The sequence below is a fragment of the Garra rufa genome, chromosome 13 (genome assembly GCF_049309525.1).
Source record: "Garra rufa chromosome 13, GarRuf1.0, whole genome shotgun sequence".
Lineage (NCBI taxonomy): Eukaryota > Metazoa > Chordata > Actinopteri > Cypriniformes > Cyprinidae > Garra > Garra rufa.
This window is the reverse complement of record NC_133373.1, coordinates 1,030,259-1,048,141: the sequence shown is the minus strand read 5'-3', so window position 1 is coordinate 1,048,141 and position 17,883 is coordinate 1,030,259. Positions and strand designations below refer to the sequence as shown.

Here is a 17,883-nt window from a genome sequence, read left to right as displayed (position 1 = left end):
AGCCAGGACAGTCAATATCAACCATTAGCACACAGGAAGTTAACTTTGGCTGCACGTCACATTGTTTCTTACATTTCGGAGTGCACTCTTAAAAAATGGTGCTTCATGATGCCATAGATTAAGAAAGATTTTTGTCTAAATAGTTCCATAAAGAGCCTTAAACATCTGAAAAACCTTTCTGTTTCATAAAAGGTTCTTCAGAATTTAAAAAGGTAAGAAAGAGATTCTTGTATGGCATCACTGTGAAGAGCCTTTTAAAGCACCTTTATTTTTAAGAGTGTAGAGAGATGTTGAAACTGAAGATTCACACTGGAGTCCGTTTAGCCTTCTGTTTGTCAAATCAAATCTAGATTTAGTGTTAATGAACACTCATGCACTTTATTTGTATAGTCATGTTATTTAATGCAGAAAAACCTCACACAATCACAGTAGTGTAAAATGACCAAAGGTCAGTCCCGCATTAGGATTATTGAAGATTACTGGCTGATTTTGGGAACAGAATGAACAAAACTGCATTCGCTAGCTCATAACAACAGCCTTTTACCACTGTTAAATGAATTTTGGACATAATGGCAGATATCAACATCTGTGGTAAGGTCAATTTTGTTATTGTCTCATTGTTTAAGACGGTTTGCAATGTTGTTGGGAAAGTTTCTCCAGTTGACCTCACAAGAATCAGACTCTGAAGCTGGTGGCCGTCTGGATTTTCTGTGTGTTTGCTAGAGGACAATTTCAATTTAAGCAGATAAACAGCAGACAAAGATCAACTTTTTTTTATTTTTGGGTGAACTATCCCTTTTAGTGCGCCTCAAGTGCCTTAAAGGTTGATGTTCAAATGGATCAATGTTTTGAAACGTGAAACTTGCAAAAAATGCTTTTCTTACTTTTTTTTTTTTGTTGTTTCCAACCAAAATATCTAAAGATCCTTAAATCGATGAGGATTTTCTAAACAAGTGAGTTTTTGCTTAGTACAAGCTAAATAATCTGCAAAAAATGCTTTTCTTACTTAGATTTTTTTGTCTTGTTTCCAGTCAAAATATCTAAAAATTCTTGAAGCAGGAAGGATTTTCTAGATTTTCTTTTTAGTAAAAACAAGTCAAAATTAAGTGAGTTTTTGCTTAAAACAAGCAAAATAATCTGCCAATGGGGTAAGAAAAAAAATCTTATTTCAAGCAGACAACTAGATTATTTTTCTTAGCCCATTGGCAGATTATTTTGCTTGTTTCAAGCAAAAATGCACTTAATTTTGACTTGTTTTTCTGAAAACAAGACAGTTTTTGCTTGTCCAGAAAATCCTTCTTGATTTAAGAATTTTTAGATATTTAGGCTGGAAACAAGACAAAAAATCTAGCCTAGAAAAGCATTTTTTTTTTTTTTTTTTTTTTTTTTTGCAGTGAATGGTGTAAGCAAAAAAAAAATCTTATTTAAAAAAACGCACTTAATTTTGACTTTTTTTCTGAAAAATCCTTCCTGATTTAAGAATTTTTAGATATTTAGGCTGGAAACAAGACAAAAAAATCTAAGTAAGAAAGTATTTTTTTTTGCAGTAAAACGTCCTTGTTTTACTCTATTAAACTGAGATTTGAGAAAGATTTTAAACATGTAAAAAACAAGAGTTTAATGCAGCCAGAATCTGTTGTATGCGAGAATAGCAGAGAGCCACTGGAGAGTCTGTTGTTGTGTTTTGGCCTGTGACGTGATGATGATTCAATTAACAGCAATCAGTTATTGTGTCTGTTGTAAACAAGACACACAGTCCACAGCGTTTTGATGTGAGTATCAAATCAATTACGGAATCAAATAAAGCTGCACAATTAAACAAGTAATCGAGATTACGATGCAGTTCGTGGTCAAATGTTGATTGCGGGATTTGCTTTCAGTTCTGCTCCTGTTGCATTAATGGATTGTGTTTCTAACATCTTTTGCTCTTGTTGAGTGGAGAATCAGGCTTTAAATGAGTGTCAGAAACTGCAGCTGCTGGAAGCAGATGTTTCACTCGTGGACACATGAAATAAATGCTCACATGAAGCACATTGACTGTTGAATTTGATGTATTTACCCAACATACAGTGTCTTGCAAAAGTATTCATACCCCTTGCTTTTTTCACATTTTGTTTTGTTGCAGCATTATGTTAAACTGCTTTAAATGAGTTTTTCCCTCACATTAATTTACACTCCATACACCATAATAATGACAAAGCAAAAACCAGATTTGCTAATGTTACAAATGTATTCAAAATAAAACACTGAAATAAGTACGTTGCATAAGTATTCATACCCTTAACTCAGTCCATAGTTGAAGCACCTTTACAGCATCAAGTCTTTTTGGGTCTGATGTGAGCATCTTTGCACATCTGCATTTGGCAATTATCTGCCATTCTTTGCCTCACCTTTTCACCTCTCCATCTCTGTCAGCTTGGACATTTTCTAGAGTCCTAGTTGTTCCAATCGTCTTCCATTATGGAGAATGCTTCTGTCAACCTTCAATGCAGCAGATTTGTTTCTGAACTCTTCTCTAGATCATCGCCTTAACGCAAGTCTGTCACTGAGCTCTACAGGCAGTTATCTTGGTTTTTGCTCTGAGATGCATTTTCAGCTGTTAGACCTTTTCTGAGAGGTGTGTGTCTTTCTAAATCAGACTCATTCAAATGAATTTGCCACAGTTTAACTCCACTCCAAGTGTAGGAACATCTAGAAGCAATATGAATGCTCCTGAACTGAATTTCGAGTGTCCTAGAAAAGGGTATGAATACTTATGCAACGGGATCTTTTCAGTTTTTTATTTTTAATAAATTTGCACAAAAGTTAAAAACCTATTTTTTGCTTTGCCATTATGGAGTAGGGAGTGTAGATTGATGTGGGAAAAAAATATTTAAAGTAGTTTAACATAAGGCTGCAACATAACAAAATGTGAAAAAATGAAGGGGTGTGAATAATGTACACAGCAATGGCACTCAGAATAAGACATTTATTGTGCATTTTCAACATTTTAATAATCACAATTGCAGTATCAACTAAAATAATCAGCAATGTCATTATTGCTACGCTCATGCAGCTGTAGAATCAAAGCTACGAAATCAACAAAGCATGATCAGAAGATTGCTAATCAAGTGACGTGAATCAGCAGCTCCTCGTCCTGCTTCATCAGACCATCTGTGTGATTCTGATGGTTTATGATGCTGAGATTGTGAGGAAATCACTTCAGGTTGCTAAATGTGTTGTTTATCTTGCAGATCTTCTGCAAAGCAGGCAGCGTGCCGCACCGACAAGTACGTGTTCCTCCCTTAATGTCTCTGTGTAGTGTACTTCAACCCCTCACCTCCCTACTACTGAGGGACTATAGACACAGATCCACCCCACTGTGTTTGCAGTAGTCTTTATTCTGTCATCCTAGCCATTGCTTTAGGGATGCACGATATTTCTGAAATCAGCATTTTAAAGGATTATTTCACTTCTAGAACTTGTCATCTTGTCCTCCAAGGTGTGCCATCTTTCTTTCTTCAGTCATAAAGAAATAGTTTTTTGAGTTAAACATTTCAGGATTTCTCTCCATATAGTGGACTTCTATGGTGCCCTGAGTTTGAACTTCCAAAATGCAGTTTAAATGCAGCTTCAAAGGGCTCTAAACGATGTAGGACAATTTTGAAATTGAACGAGAAAATACCCTAACTGTCTTAAACCAGAGTGCTAGACAAGACAAGCATTTGTGTTTAAAAATTGTATTTTTTTTTATTTTTTATTATAAAATATCCAATCGTTTCACTAGATAAAACCATTCTTCCTTGGCTCTGATCATTTAGAGTCCTTTGAAGCTGCTTTTAAACTGCTTTAGAAGTTCAAACTCGGGGCACCATAGAAGTCCACTATATGGAGAGAAATCCTGAAATGTTTTCCTCAAAAAATATAATTTGGAAATATAATTTCATGACTGAAGAAAGACAGACATGAACATCTTGGATGATAAGAGGGTGAGTAAATTATCTGTAAATTTTTGTTCTTAAAGTGAACTACTCCTTTCATTTCTTTGTTTGGGCTGATATGTCGGAAGCATGTTGTATATCATGGCTTATGTTCATTTTAGCCTACAGTGAATTATTTTTCAGTTAGTTAACAGAATGCACAACTAGTAATGTTTTGATTGCTGATTTAAGCATTGCATTAGACAAGTGCAAAATCTAGATTGCTGATGGTAAACACTATTTATTATACTAGATGTCAAAATTACAGCAAATTATTTTACTGTCAAATTTAAATCAAAAGTACTAAACACTACAAAACATGACAATTTTTATAAATCTATACAGTATATATAATACGTTTGTTCATCAAGGATGCATTAAATTGATCAAAAGCGACAGTAGAGACATGTATGGTGTTACAAAAGATTTCTATTTCAAATAAATGCTGTTCTTTTAAACTTTCTATTCATCTGTGAATCCTGAAAAATAAAATGGATCAGTTTCCACAAACATATTTTGCAGCACAACTGTTTTCAACATTGATACGAATCAGAAATGTTTCTTGAGCAGCAAATCAGCATATTAGAGTGATTTCTGAAGAATCATGTGACACTGAAGACTGGAGTAATGATGCTGAAAATGCAGGTTTGATCGAGGAAATAAATTACATTTTACCGATATTCACATAGAAAATTGCTATTTTAAACTGTAATAATATTTCACATTTTTACCGTTTTTACTGTATTTTTAAACAAATAAATGCAGCCTTGGTGAACAGAAGACTTCCTTCTAAAAACAAAGAAATGATACTTATTCCAAACTTTAAACGGCAGTGTATTTATTAGTTATTAGCTTAATCAGTTTTGGTATCAGTCAAAATGTCTATATCTGTGCATCCCTACATTGTTGATATTCCTGATAAATCCAGTGAACAAAATATCTGCAGGCTCAGAAAGAAAGCTTCAGCTGGTAATTGTGCTGTCCTCATTAGCACCTATAACCCTGCACTGGAAAAAATGCATTTCTTACTTAGATTTTCTTTCTTGTTTCCAGCTAAAATAAAAAAAAAAATGTAATCAAGATGAGTAAAAATCAGAAAAAACAAGTCAAAATTAAGTGCGCTTTTGCTTGAAACAAGCAAAATAATCTGCCAATGGGGTAAGAAAAATAATCTTGTTTTCAGTTTGAAATTAGATTTTTTTTTTTCCTTTCACGATTGGCTTGGTTTCAAGCAAAAACTCACCTAATTTTGACTCGTTTTTTCTGAAAACAACAAAAAAATATTTTTACATTAGAAAATCCTTCTTGATTTAAGAATTTGTAGATATTTTGGCTGAAAACAAGACTAAGGAAGAAAAGCATTTTTTTCAGTGTGTGTGAGCGACACTCGCTGATGTAGACGTGCACTGCAAAAAAGGCTCATCTTATTTAACATTTTTGTCTTGTTTCTAGTCAAAATATCTAAATTCTTGAATTAAGATGCATTTACTTGATAAGCAAAATGACATAAGCTATTTAGTCTTGTTTTATCTTTTTTTTTTTTTCCTAAAATATTTTTAAAACAAGAGTATTTTACTTAACCCACTGGCAGATAATTTAATTTATTTTAAGCAAAATGCACTTAATTATTTTTTTCCCCCTGGAAAAAAGACTACACTGCAAAAAAATACTTTTCTTTCTTGTTTCCAGCCAAAATATCTAAAAATTCTTAAATTCTAGATGAGTAAAAAATGTCTTGTTTTCAAAAAAAGAGGTGAAACTTAAGTGCATTTTTCTTGAAACAAGCAAAATAATCTGCCAATGGGGTAAGAAAAATAATCTTGTTTTCAGCTTGAAATGAGATGATTTTTCTTACCCCATTGGCAGATTATTTAGCTTGTTTCAAGCAAAAACTCTTAATTTTGACAATTTTTACTCGTCTAGAAAATCCTTCTGGATTTAAACATTTTTTTAGATATTTTGGCTGGAAACAAGACAAAAATGTTAAGGAAGAAAAGCATTTTTTGCAGTGCATCTCATGTCGCTTCACTTATCTAGTAAATGCATCTTAATTTAAGAATCTTTAGATATTTTGACTAGAAACGTAAGTAAGATAAGCCTTTTTTTGCAGTGTGTGATCATCAGATCAGTGTCGGTGTGTGTTTGAGGGACAGCTTTCATTGACGCCTCTGTATGTGTGTGTGTGTGTGTGTGTGTGTGTGTGTGTGTGTGTGTGTGTGTGTGTGTGTAGGTGTTAAGAAAGCTCCGCTTCCGGACGATGAGGAGTTAGTGAGTCTGAGTAAGCGGCTGGTGGAGGATGCCGTGTTGCGGGCCGTGCAGCAGTACATGGAGGAAACTCAGCAGAACGGCTCCACGCCGAAAGACGAGAGTCCGCCAGCGGCCGGCGGCAAACCCAACAGCACCAAATGAGCGCGCGAGCCCTGAACCGTACTCCGACCCGACCGGGCGGAGAGCCCAAACACGCCTCCACCTGCCAGGGGGCATCAGAGCGCAGCCGTATGAGTTGAGCCGAAGTGAAGCGATTGTGGAGCAGAGAACACAAGCGGATCTCTGGACGCACGCAGCACTCAAACTCTCTTTTATTTTCCTGCCTTTCCCCGTCCTGCATCACTCCCGTCTGACTTTATTTGTGACTGATCCTTCAGAGAACAAGCACACGAATCACACACACGCGCTGCTGTAGTGTCCGGAGGCCCGTCTCAGTCTGTCAGTGTCGCTTTGTCATCCTTACATCCGACAATCGCAGTGAACTGCTCAGTTGGACTGCACTTGAACTGCAGGCCTGAAGCCCGATCCAAAGCCAGAGCCATCAGAACAGCTCATGAACTGCTGAGAGTGACGTTTGTGTGCGTAACCCTGCATATGTGTGTTGTTTGTGTCGTAGGGTGTGCGTTTGCTCAGAGCAGAATGGACTGGGAAAGAGAGCGCAGGCGGACGCAGGTAGAGGCCATAAAGACACTGTTAGCGCAGGAAAACATTCGAGCTAAGATCCGACAGGAGCTCCACGTGGCCCTCGGAGGAAGCTCATGGACACACACAACCATCTCAAAGTAAATCTTTGCAAACAGACGTACAAACCAGCAGAACATCTCACACACATATATAGTGCAAAAACTGCTTTTCTTAGATTTTTTTGTCTCGTTTCCAGCCAAAATATCTACACATTCTTAAATCAAGAAGGATTTTCTAGACGAGTAAAAGTCAAAATTGAGTTTTGAGAACAAGCAAAATAGTCTGCCAATGGGTTAAGCAAAGAAATCTCATTTCAAACTGAAATCAAGATTATTTTTCTTACTCCATTGACAGATTCTTTTATTTGTTTCAGGCAAAAACGTACTTAATTTTGACTTGTATTTTCTGAAAACAAAATAATTTTGACTTGTCTAGAAAGTCCTTCTTGATTTAAGAATTTGTAGATATTTTGACTGGAAACGAGACAAAAAAGTCCAAGTAAGAAAAGCATTTTTTGTGATGCAGTACACTCACTGCAAATGCGGCTTATCTCACTTACTATTTTTGTCTTGTTTCTAGTCAAAATATCTGAAAATTCTTAAATTAAGATGCATTTACTAGATACGCTATATATGAGATATTTAGTCCAACACCCCCCAAACAAGTAATATTCTTAAAACAAGAGTGTTTTACTTACCTCACTGGCAGATAATTGCACTTGTTTTAAGCAAAATGCACTTAGTTTAGTTTTTTCCCTTGGAAACTAGACTAAAAATCTTATGCCATTTTGCTTGTGTAGTAAATGCATCTTAATTTAACATTTTTTTTATATATATATATATTTTGACTGGAAACAAGACAAATATACTAAATAAGATAAGCCTTTTTTTTGCAGTGTTAGAAAAGCTTCACACAACACAAAAAAAGCTTTTCTTACTTGTTTTTTTGTCTTGTTTCCAGCCAAAATATGTAACAAATTTTAAATCAAGAAGGATTTTCTAGACAAGTAAAAAATATTAGTCAAAATTAAGTGAGTTTTTGCTAAGAACAAGCTAAATAAATACATTTTTTTTTAAAACACATTTCAAACAGAAAACAAGATTATTTTTCTTACCCCGTTGGCAGATTATTTTACTTGTTTCAAGCAAAAACGTACTTAATTTTGACTTGTTTTTTTTTTTCCTGAAAACAAGACAATAACTTTTACTCGTCTAGAAAATCCTTCTTGATTTAATTAGTTTTTTGCAGTGAAACACATCAGTCCACAGCGTTCATACTGAAGCGAGGCCGGCCTGAACTAAGCGTATATGACTTCTGGTGGGGATTTAAATGTATAGGATTTGATTTGATGTCTAAAATGCTTCAGATAAGCACCCACAGTGGCCTTAGAGAAATCACACCTTGTTATATTGCTGAAGAACATGTCTTGTGTTTCACCAGAACCTTAAAATGTGTTTTTCTATGCTCCCCTCTCCTGAGTTTGCTCAGATTGATGAAGTGTTCATGTAAACAGTACTATGATGTCTTGGTTTAGCGTTTCGTCTCCCATCTGTCACTTTTTTTACTCTTAAAAATAAAGGAGTTGATGACGGCGAGTGGACGTGATTCATTCTGTGTTCGCGATGGAGGTCGAGGATGTTCGTAGACTGTAAATCAGTCTCGTATCTGTCATTTTGGCAGGGTCTACTCGCAGCTACATTCGCAACGCCTCCGACTTTACGTTTGTCTATTTTTTCCCTCGTCCTCTGAAGTAAGCATATTGCATGGCGTCTGCTGAGCGCCAGAGAAATCAAAGCACGACTGAGAACTGCCTCGACACATTGGAGGCTCTAGAGTTCTGACACCAGATCTAGAGGTTTATTCGAGGTGACTGGCAGAAATAAGATTGAGTTTCTGAAGCTCTGTTCGCTAATTATTTCTCAGCAGGGCTTCTGTGGAACAATTGTTAATTATGATGCCAAATAATTCACTGAGGGGAAGTTTTTAACATTTAAAAAAGCACTTTCTCTCCTGGTCATATTCCACATAATATGTAAATCAGTCATTCCACAAAATCAGTGCCTTCACTGCAATTTTTGTCACGTTTCAAGTTAAAATATCTAAAAAATTCTTAAATTAAGATGCATTTACTAGATAAGCAAAATTAGATATTTGTGACCCTGGACCACAAAACCAGTCATAAGGTTAAATTTGACAAAACTGAGATGTGTATGTCATATGAAAGCTCAATAAATAAGCTTTCTATTGGTGTGTGGTTTGTTGGGATAGGACAATATTTGGCCGAGATACATCTATTTGAAAATCTGGAATCTAAGGGTGCAAAAAATCAAAATACTGAGAAAATCACCTTTAAAGTTGTCCAAATTAAGTTCTGAACAATGCATATTACTAATAAAAAATTGCATTTTGATATAGTAGGAATTTTACAAACAATCTTCATGGAACATGATCTTAATTTCCTAATGGTTTTTGGCATAAAAGAAAAATCAATAATTTTGACCCATACAATGTATTTTTGGCTATTGCTGTGAATATACCCCAGCGACTTAAGACTGGTTTTGTGCTCCAGGGTCACATTTAGTTTGGGGGAAAACTAAATTAAGTGCATTTTTCTTAAAACAAGTAAAATGATCTGCCAGTTGGGTAAGTAAAACACTCTTGTTCTAAGAATATCACACTTATCCCACTATCAGATAATTTTACTTGTTTTAAGAAAAACGCACATAATTAAATTTTCCCCCTGGAAACAAGACTAAATATCTTTTGTCATTTTGCTTATAGTAATTGCATCTCAGTTTAAGATGCAAAAATGAATCTTAATCAATCTTTAATTAATCTTCAATTAACCTTAATCAATTAAATTAATCTCAGTTTAGAAACAAGACAAAAATACTAAGTAAGACAAGCCTTTTTTGCAGTCTTTTGTGTCCCTAAGAAACAGATTTAATGTAACAACAAATACACTAAAAAAAAGATTAATTGGTAAGTGGTTGCAATCAATTTATTTTAGCTACATTTAAATAAATACATTTTGTTGACTAACTTTCAACATTTTTTTACTTAAATGCAGCTAAAATAAATTGTGTTTAAATTTTAAAACATAATAATACTATGTATGCTTTTATCAGTATTACTTAAAAAGTCATTTAAACATTTTAAATAATTCAAATAGCATTTAAACTGGTATGTGTAAGGTTTTTGGCCTATCCCTCACTATGATTTTATGACTTTTAATTTGCAAAATGAAGGCAAAATGCATATTTTTGCACGTTTGCATTTGTTCTAAATGTAGTCTCATTGTTAAGCAATGTCTTTGCCATAAGTATGCTTTTTTTTCTATAAAATATTAATATCGGTGTCTGCTGATTTCATATCAGCCCTGTTACCCTCATCGAAAACCCCTTGTAAAATATTGTACATTCAAGTGACATCCCTTATAGGAGTTCAACCAGGAGTTCAACACTTAAAACACAAGCATGTTTCTCTCACTCCTCTGTAATGCTCTGTTTCTGATCATTTATGAGGTTTGGCTGAGGAGGGACATCATGCAATATCAATCCTGTTACCATTTTTAAAATGTAAATTTAAACAATTATTTCTTATATTTAATCAATATCTGCAAGTAAAATCCTTTCAAAGTTCACAATATGTGCTTTTGAGAACTTGACTATTAGCTAGCAATTAGCAAATTTGTTTGAAATCGTCAAACCTTACTTTTTAGAGTTAAAAACAGGTTTTGACATGTGGGTAACAGGGATGACATTGACAGGTTTGTCCCTGTTTTTAAAGATAGTTTGTGTAAAATTCAAACATTTTAATAACCACCCTTGGTATATTATACAGCACATGCCGACATCATTTAAAAAATAATAATTTATTAATTTTTACTATTTTATAAAATTGTGGAAAAAGCACAGATTTAATGGAATGACCCATATAATATATATTTTGTGTCAAATTATTTTTGTGTAAATCATAAATTGTCATATTAAAACCCCTGGTATTTATTCAAAGTAATGAAACACTTTTATGTGGCAGTACCATACATTTTTTTTTTTTTGAAAGGAATGTATATTTTTTATGTATTAATGTTAGATTTCCGTTTCAAACAAATGGTGTTCTTTTGAACTTTCTATTCATCTGTGAATCCTGGAAAATAAAATGTATCAGTTTCAACAATAATACTGAGCAGCACAACTGTTTTTAACATTGATAATAATTAGAAATGTTTCTCGAGCAGCAAATCAGCATATTAGAGTGATTTCTGAAGGCTCATATGACGTTGAGGACTGGAGTAATGATGCTGAAAATTCAGCTTTGATCACAGCAATAAATTACAGTTTAACATAGATTCACATCGAAAACAGTTGTTTTAAACTCTAATAATATTTCACAATTTTTACTGTATTTTTGATCAAATAAATAATAGAGACAGCATCAGTAGAAACTTCTCCCAGAAAGGCTATCCCCAAACTCTTGAACAGCAGTCAAATGGTCATGTTGTTCATAACGGCTCCTTTGAGCAGTTCACATGATTTGCCTCTCTTCTTTAAATCTGTGACAATTTCTCCAAAACAATTCTTCATTATACCCAAAATACACAAAAGCGTGCAGTGACGCAGCACACAGAGCTCAAAGCAAAGATTCTGAAAACAACTTTTTCCCTTTCTCCTAGTAAAAATCAGAGATGTCAAACCATGAGCTTGTCTGCAAACAAGCAGAATATTTTCCAGAGACATGAGAGGAATATTTTCAATTCAAACCAGAATTAAATCACCAATTCGCTTCATGTTAGATCACATCTTGTCCCTTTGAGAAATAATCTCCATCCGAACAATGTCTGAGTGCATCATGAAGTGCATTTTCCTGAGTCACTTTCCTATCAGATGTGTATCAGAGCTGAGCTCAGGCTGGTTTGATCTGACCCGTGGTTAACATTTGGACTGAGACAGCGCTGTAGTTTCAGGATCACGTCCCGTTTGGCCAATCTATCATCCTGAAGGTCTTGTGTGTCATGGAGGCAGCAGATCGATAAAGCGTTCCATCCCATAATGCTCTGAGAAACAGCAGCTATTGTTGCCATCAGAGGTGCTATCGCAGTCATTCTGAATGTATATGGTCCATTCTCAGAAAACCGTGGCTGATTCTTCTGAACGGTCAATAAATCACTGATTAGAGGCTCAAAGTATCACAGCTCTTCCCCAAAGAACATACTATCTGATGTGCACAAAATGTGAATAGATTATATTAGAAATGATGACACAACTTAAAAAAAAAAAAAACTAATTAACAATAATATTGTTGTTAATGTGTATTGTGTTAAAATATGTATGTATTCACTGCAAAAAAGTTTCCAGACAAAATCTACAAATTCTTAAATCAACAAGGATTTTCAAAATGAAGTGTGTTTTTGCATGAATCAAGAACAATAATCTGCCAATGGGGTAAGAAAAATAATCTTGTTTTCTGTTTGAAATAAGGTATTTTTCCTTACCCCATTGGCAGATTATTTTGCTTGTTCTAAGCTAAAACTCACTTAATTTTGACTTGTTTTTTTAATAATAATAATTTGTACTTGTCTAGAAAATCCTTATTGATTAAAAAAAAATCTAAGAAAAGCAGTTTCTCTTTCAAAAATTATTTGGTGTTTTGTGGCCGAAGGTCAGTTTAAATTTGGCTTTACAGAGATTTAGATTATAATATTACAATCTGAGTAAATAAGCTTTCCACTGATGTGTGGTTTGTTAGGTAGGACAATATTTGGAACTATTTGAAAATCTGGAGAAAAAAAAAAATATGGAGAAAATCGCCTTTAAAGTTGTCCAAATGAAGTTCTTAGCAATGCATATTATTAAGTTTGGATATATTTATGATAGGAAATTTACAAAATATCTTTATGAAACATGACCATTACTTAATATCATTAATTTTAGGCATAAAATAAAAATAATTTTAACCCATACAATGTATTTTTGGCTGTTACTACAAATGCTACTTAAAACTGTTTTTGTGATCCAGTGTCACATATATTCATATAGAAAACAGTTATTATAAGTTGTAATCATATTTTACAATATTACTGATTGACTGTTTTAAATGAATTTACACATGAGTGCTTTTCTATCAAGAATAATAAATGTTCAGTAACGGAACTTTTAGGTCAACGCAAGTGTAAAGATGGTGAAATACTCCGAAAAAATCCAAACTATGATCAAAACATGCTATCTGATGTCAGAAGGATGAATCCTCTGAATAGAGAATAAACTGTGCATGATCTGAACACTTAACTGAACAAAAGGTCAGCGTCCTGTGAACAGTTCTCAACACGAACCGCACACGTGTTCACTTCAGCCAGCAGGAAATGATTTGGATGTCGCTCAGGTTTCCAGCGTGACTCAGACTCTGCTTTGGCCCTTTGGTACAAACTATGTGTCATCATATATAACCACAGCTGCCATAAACACACAGTGATGCGCTAATGAGTATCTGTCCTCCGTCAGCATCATAAATTCATTGATTGTTATCTTCAGTGTGATTCATGTTTGAATTACGACACACGCAGATAAACATTTATGATTCCACCTTTGAACGAAGATGCTGGTGTGATGTTCTGGAGAATCTCTGACCGCAGCCGTTTACATCTCATAGATGCTCCATCACTCTTGTAAATCTTCTGAAAATGTGATGTTGCAGACAGATGTTGCTTATCCTGAAGGAATACCTTTCTAAATCAGGTGGTTTTAAAGCTGCATATAACTGGGAATATGTCAGACTCTTAAAGTCCCCCTGAAATCAGATTTAAAGTTTTTTGGCTTTTAGTATGAATATATTAGCCTTAAGGTTACCTATAAGCTAGTGTGCTGCAAAACAAAGACAAAATTCGCGTTTACAAGATATGGGCATTCAAAACTTACAGTCTCGTCACTTCCGCCAATATGAATCAAGGATTTGGATGATATCACCGTGCACTTCAGTTTCTCATCAAACGTTCTGTCCAATCAAATGCTCTCTAGAGTCCGTAATGTCCCGCCCCCTACAAAGAGACGCATTAACCCGGAGCAGATCATATGCGCTCATATGTACGGACGGCATGTATTAAATTACACAGCCTCAGCATGATTATGATCACTATTTCGTTTTAGCAAGTTTCATATTGAATCTGTGCGGTAATTTATTAGTCTGTGGCTGTCATAAGCTTACAAATGCGGCTTTTCCGAGCTCAACGGCTCTTGCCCGAGCAGATATTAATGGAATGCTATTCGCTATTCAAAATTAGTGGGCGGGGCTGGGCGATATGTTTTTGTTTCAGTTAAAAGTACGTCACCACATAGAATAACGCTGCATGTTTCAAGGCACTTCAGTGGACCTTTAAGGTATGGCAGTGTTTGATTGACAGGTGAGTAGGCGGAGCTTCATGCGGTCCAGAACACATTCACTTGCCAACATGCCAAGTGTTTCTGATGATCTGTGTATGTGGATTTAGTGATCATGAGAGGTTTTAGACCCTGTTTACACCTGTATTTATTGCTGATCACTTGCCTCTTTTCCGTTACATTTACCGTTAAACATATTAATAGCGACAAAAATGGTAGCGCAGGAGAGGAGTCGTTATTCGAAAAAATGGTGGAAAGTGGAGACGTGGCGGATGTAGTATGTCTGAATTCCATTCATACTACCCATATTCGTACTAAATAGAACATACTGTTTTAACGGTCATAAAGTACGTTTGAATTTAAATGTAGTACCTACTGAAGCAGTTTGCGATTTCGGACGCAGCATATGTCTTCTTCCTTGTCGAATTTTTGTCGCTCTACGTATGTCGTCCGGTATAATTGGACACTATTCGGTTGAGATACAACTAGTTGAAAATTGGAATCTGAGGGTGCAAAAAAAATCTAAATATTGAGAAAATCGCCTTTAAAGTTGTTCAAATGAAATTCTTGGCAATGCATATTATTAATCAAAAAATAAGTTTTGATATATTTACAGTATGGAACATGATTACGATAATTTTGACCCATGCAATGTATTGGTGTCAACAAATTTACCATGCTACGTACACTCTTAAAAACAAAGGTGCTTCACGATGCCATAGAAGAACCTTTTTGTCTAAATGGTTGCATAAAGAACCTTTAACATCTGAAGAACATTTCTGTTCAACAAAAGGCTCTTTGTGGCGAAAGAAGGATCCTCAGGTTATAGAAAGGTAATAAAGAGATGGTTCTTTAAAGAACCTTTGAATGAATGGTTCTTCTTTGGCATCGCTGTGAAGAACCATTTAAAGCTCCTTTATTTTTAAGAGTACAATTAATTTAGTATTTACTACAGTGAAGGTGAAAACACAAACATAGACTTCAAACATTTAAGACACAGTTTTGCTTTCTTCCTGGTTTCAAGGCATTTGTATAACCCTAACAAAAATGTGTGTAAATACCAAAGGAGCAACCGACGGTGTAAATATTTTACTGTCTTACCTCACCAGATCTCTAAAGCGTATTTCCCCAGCTTCATCTTTGCATTCGATTCATCTTTACTGCAGAAATAAGTGCAAATATGCACTCAGATGTTTGTGTTTGTTTGATTTATTCATGAGGAGAAACATCATTGGGCATGAATCTTTTACAGCTCATGTTCTTGCTTGTCTGTCGTTTGAGTGACAGCTGCATTATTCTGTTTCCAAACACACGGGCTACTCTGAAAAAACCTGCAAATTGGAAAGGCAGTTCCTCACCCGTCCTGTTCATAATGACTGTAAAATCCATCTGTCATTTAATTACTGCTGTTCCTACAAAGCTGTGAGGAGATCCATCAGGCGGAGTGTGCAAAGCGGGAAGAGTAGCTGCTGCGTTTATGCTCTTGTAATTACACAGCGTGACGTCCAAGACAGAAAAACATCGGTTCAGATGGACGTCTTCTACAACACATGCTCTGCTCCAATACAAGCTTCATGGACGACTTCCTGCTGTCCACTACTACTGAAAATCACTTCCGCAGGTGCCTTAAGATCAAAACAAACTCAAATCATGCTCTCAGTAATGCTCTTACAATGGGAGTCAGTGGGGTGGGTGTACCTGAGGATTTAAAAACACAAATGTTTATTACAGGGATGATTCATTCAAAAATGAAAATTTGCCATTAATTTACTCACCCCCATGTCATCCAAAATCTGACTTTTTTTCTTCTGTAGAACAGTAAAGAAGATTTTTAACTGCAAACGTGTTCCTTGGTGATTCTTAAAATGCAAGTCAGCGGTTGCACGTTTTTGAGAATAAAACCATATCAAGGAACAAAATTACACAAAATGAATACCCATGGCTCCTGATGGTATACAATTGAGGTCAAAAATGTACATACACCTCGCAGAATCTGCAAAATGTAAATTATTTTATCAAAATAAGAGGGATCATACAAAATGCATGTTATTTTTTATTTAGTACTAACCTGAAAAAGATATATTTAACATAAAAGACATTTACATTTAGTCCACAAGAGAAAATTGAGTTCATTTGCAAAAAACAGATAACTTTGTTTTTAACCATTTTTAGAAAATCATGTTTTTTCATTGTGCATTCTACATAATCTCAGTCAAACTGCAGTTGGGTTATTTTGATTAAGTAAAATAACAAAAAAATACAGCTAACACAATAAAACACAAAAACATGATAACATAAAAAACATGATTTTTTTATTATTAAAAAAAAAAACAATGAAAATTTATTGTTAATTTACTCACCGCCGTGATTCATAAAATGCAAGTCAGTGGTTGCACGTTTTTGAGAATAAAAACATATCAAGGTACGCAAAATGAATACCCAAGGCTCCTGATGGTATACAGTTGAGGTCAAAAATGTACATACACCTCGCAGAATCTGCAAAATCTTATTTATTTTATCAAAATAAGAGGGATCATACAAAATGCATGTTATTTTTTATGAAGTACTGACCTGAATAAGATATTCCATAGGCGTAAATTAAGAGTTCATTTGCAAAAACAGATAACTCTTTTAACAAATTCGTATGTAAACCAGACATCAGTCCGAATTGGCTTTGGCTTACAGGTAATACTTTTGTAAATAATGTTTAGTTTATTGAACACAATGAAACACAAATAAAAACATGATAACATAAAAAACATGATTTTTGATTATTACAGTTTTTCTCAATTGCTAAAACACTATAACCAGTCTTTTGAACCAAAATTTCAAAACTATAACGCCATTTTTGAAAAAGCACACCCATTTCCTTAAACTATAAACACTATTCCCTGCTTTGACACATGAGTTATATTTGGTGAACTGTTACTTCAAAACTCTACACACAAATCCCTACATTTCTCAGTGCTTACACCATGAGGTCATTTAGAAAGCACAAGCATTCAATATTGTTCACTCAAGTCTGCAAAGTTTGAGCTCAATTAGCACACAATTACCCAACTGGAAACACTAGGAGTCAAAATTTAGCACACACCAATCAGAACCTTCGATGGAGATAAAAGGATAAACGTTTTTCTCAGTCACTTTGGTGCATTTCTCAGATCAGAAATGAAATATACATTTGTCTGCAGTTTCCTACATTATCAGTTGCTATTGTCATGTTGCTCGAAATGTATTATATACTGTAGTTCTCTGTGCAATAGTCTTACCCCTCAAAACATCAAGTCATTAGCTCATCGTATAAATCATTACCTAAATGCAAAATTTTTGATCTAGTTGTCCTAAACTGTCAATCATATATTCTACACATTTCTATTAGACTTTTTGTAAATTTGCCATGAATTATTCAAGTGAATCTTGACTTTCACTAATGAAGATAATAAAGATCAACCAATGATAAAGCAGTTCTCTGAAATAGATCAAAGGTACAGCTCATGAACCTTCCATTGGAAAGCATATAGACAGAGGACAACACAGGAGTTACAAATTCTGACAGTGGACTTTCTTATTTTTATTTTCACCTTTGTGCCCATATATTT

At 34.7% G+C, this 17,883-nt stretch overlaps 1 protein-coding gene across 1 annotated transcript; it reads left to right on the top strand.

Annotated features, from left to right (window-relative positions):
* The first annotated feature begins 479 nt into the window (after positions 1-479).
* Positions 480-12,249, top strand: akap7 (A kinase (PRKA) anchor protein 7). The gene is made up of 3 exons (XM_073852953.1): positions 480-591; positions 3,234-3,269; positions 6,190-12,249. The coding sequence occupies exons 1-3, from the start codon at positions 570-572 to the stop codon at positions 6,366-6,368; spliced, it is 237 nt and encodes a 78-aa protein (XP_073709054.1). The 5' UTR covers positions 480-569; the 3' UTR covers positions 6,369-12,249.
* Positions 12,250-17,883: the final 5,634 nt, after the last annotated feature.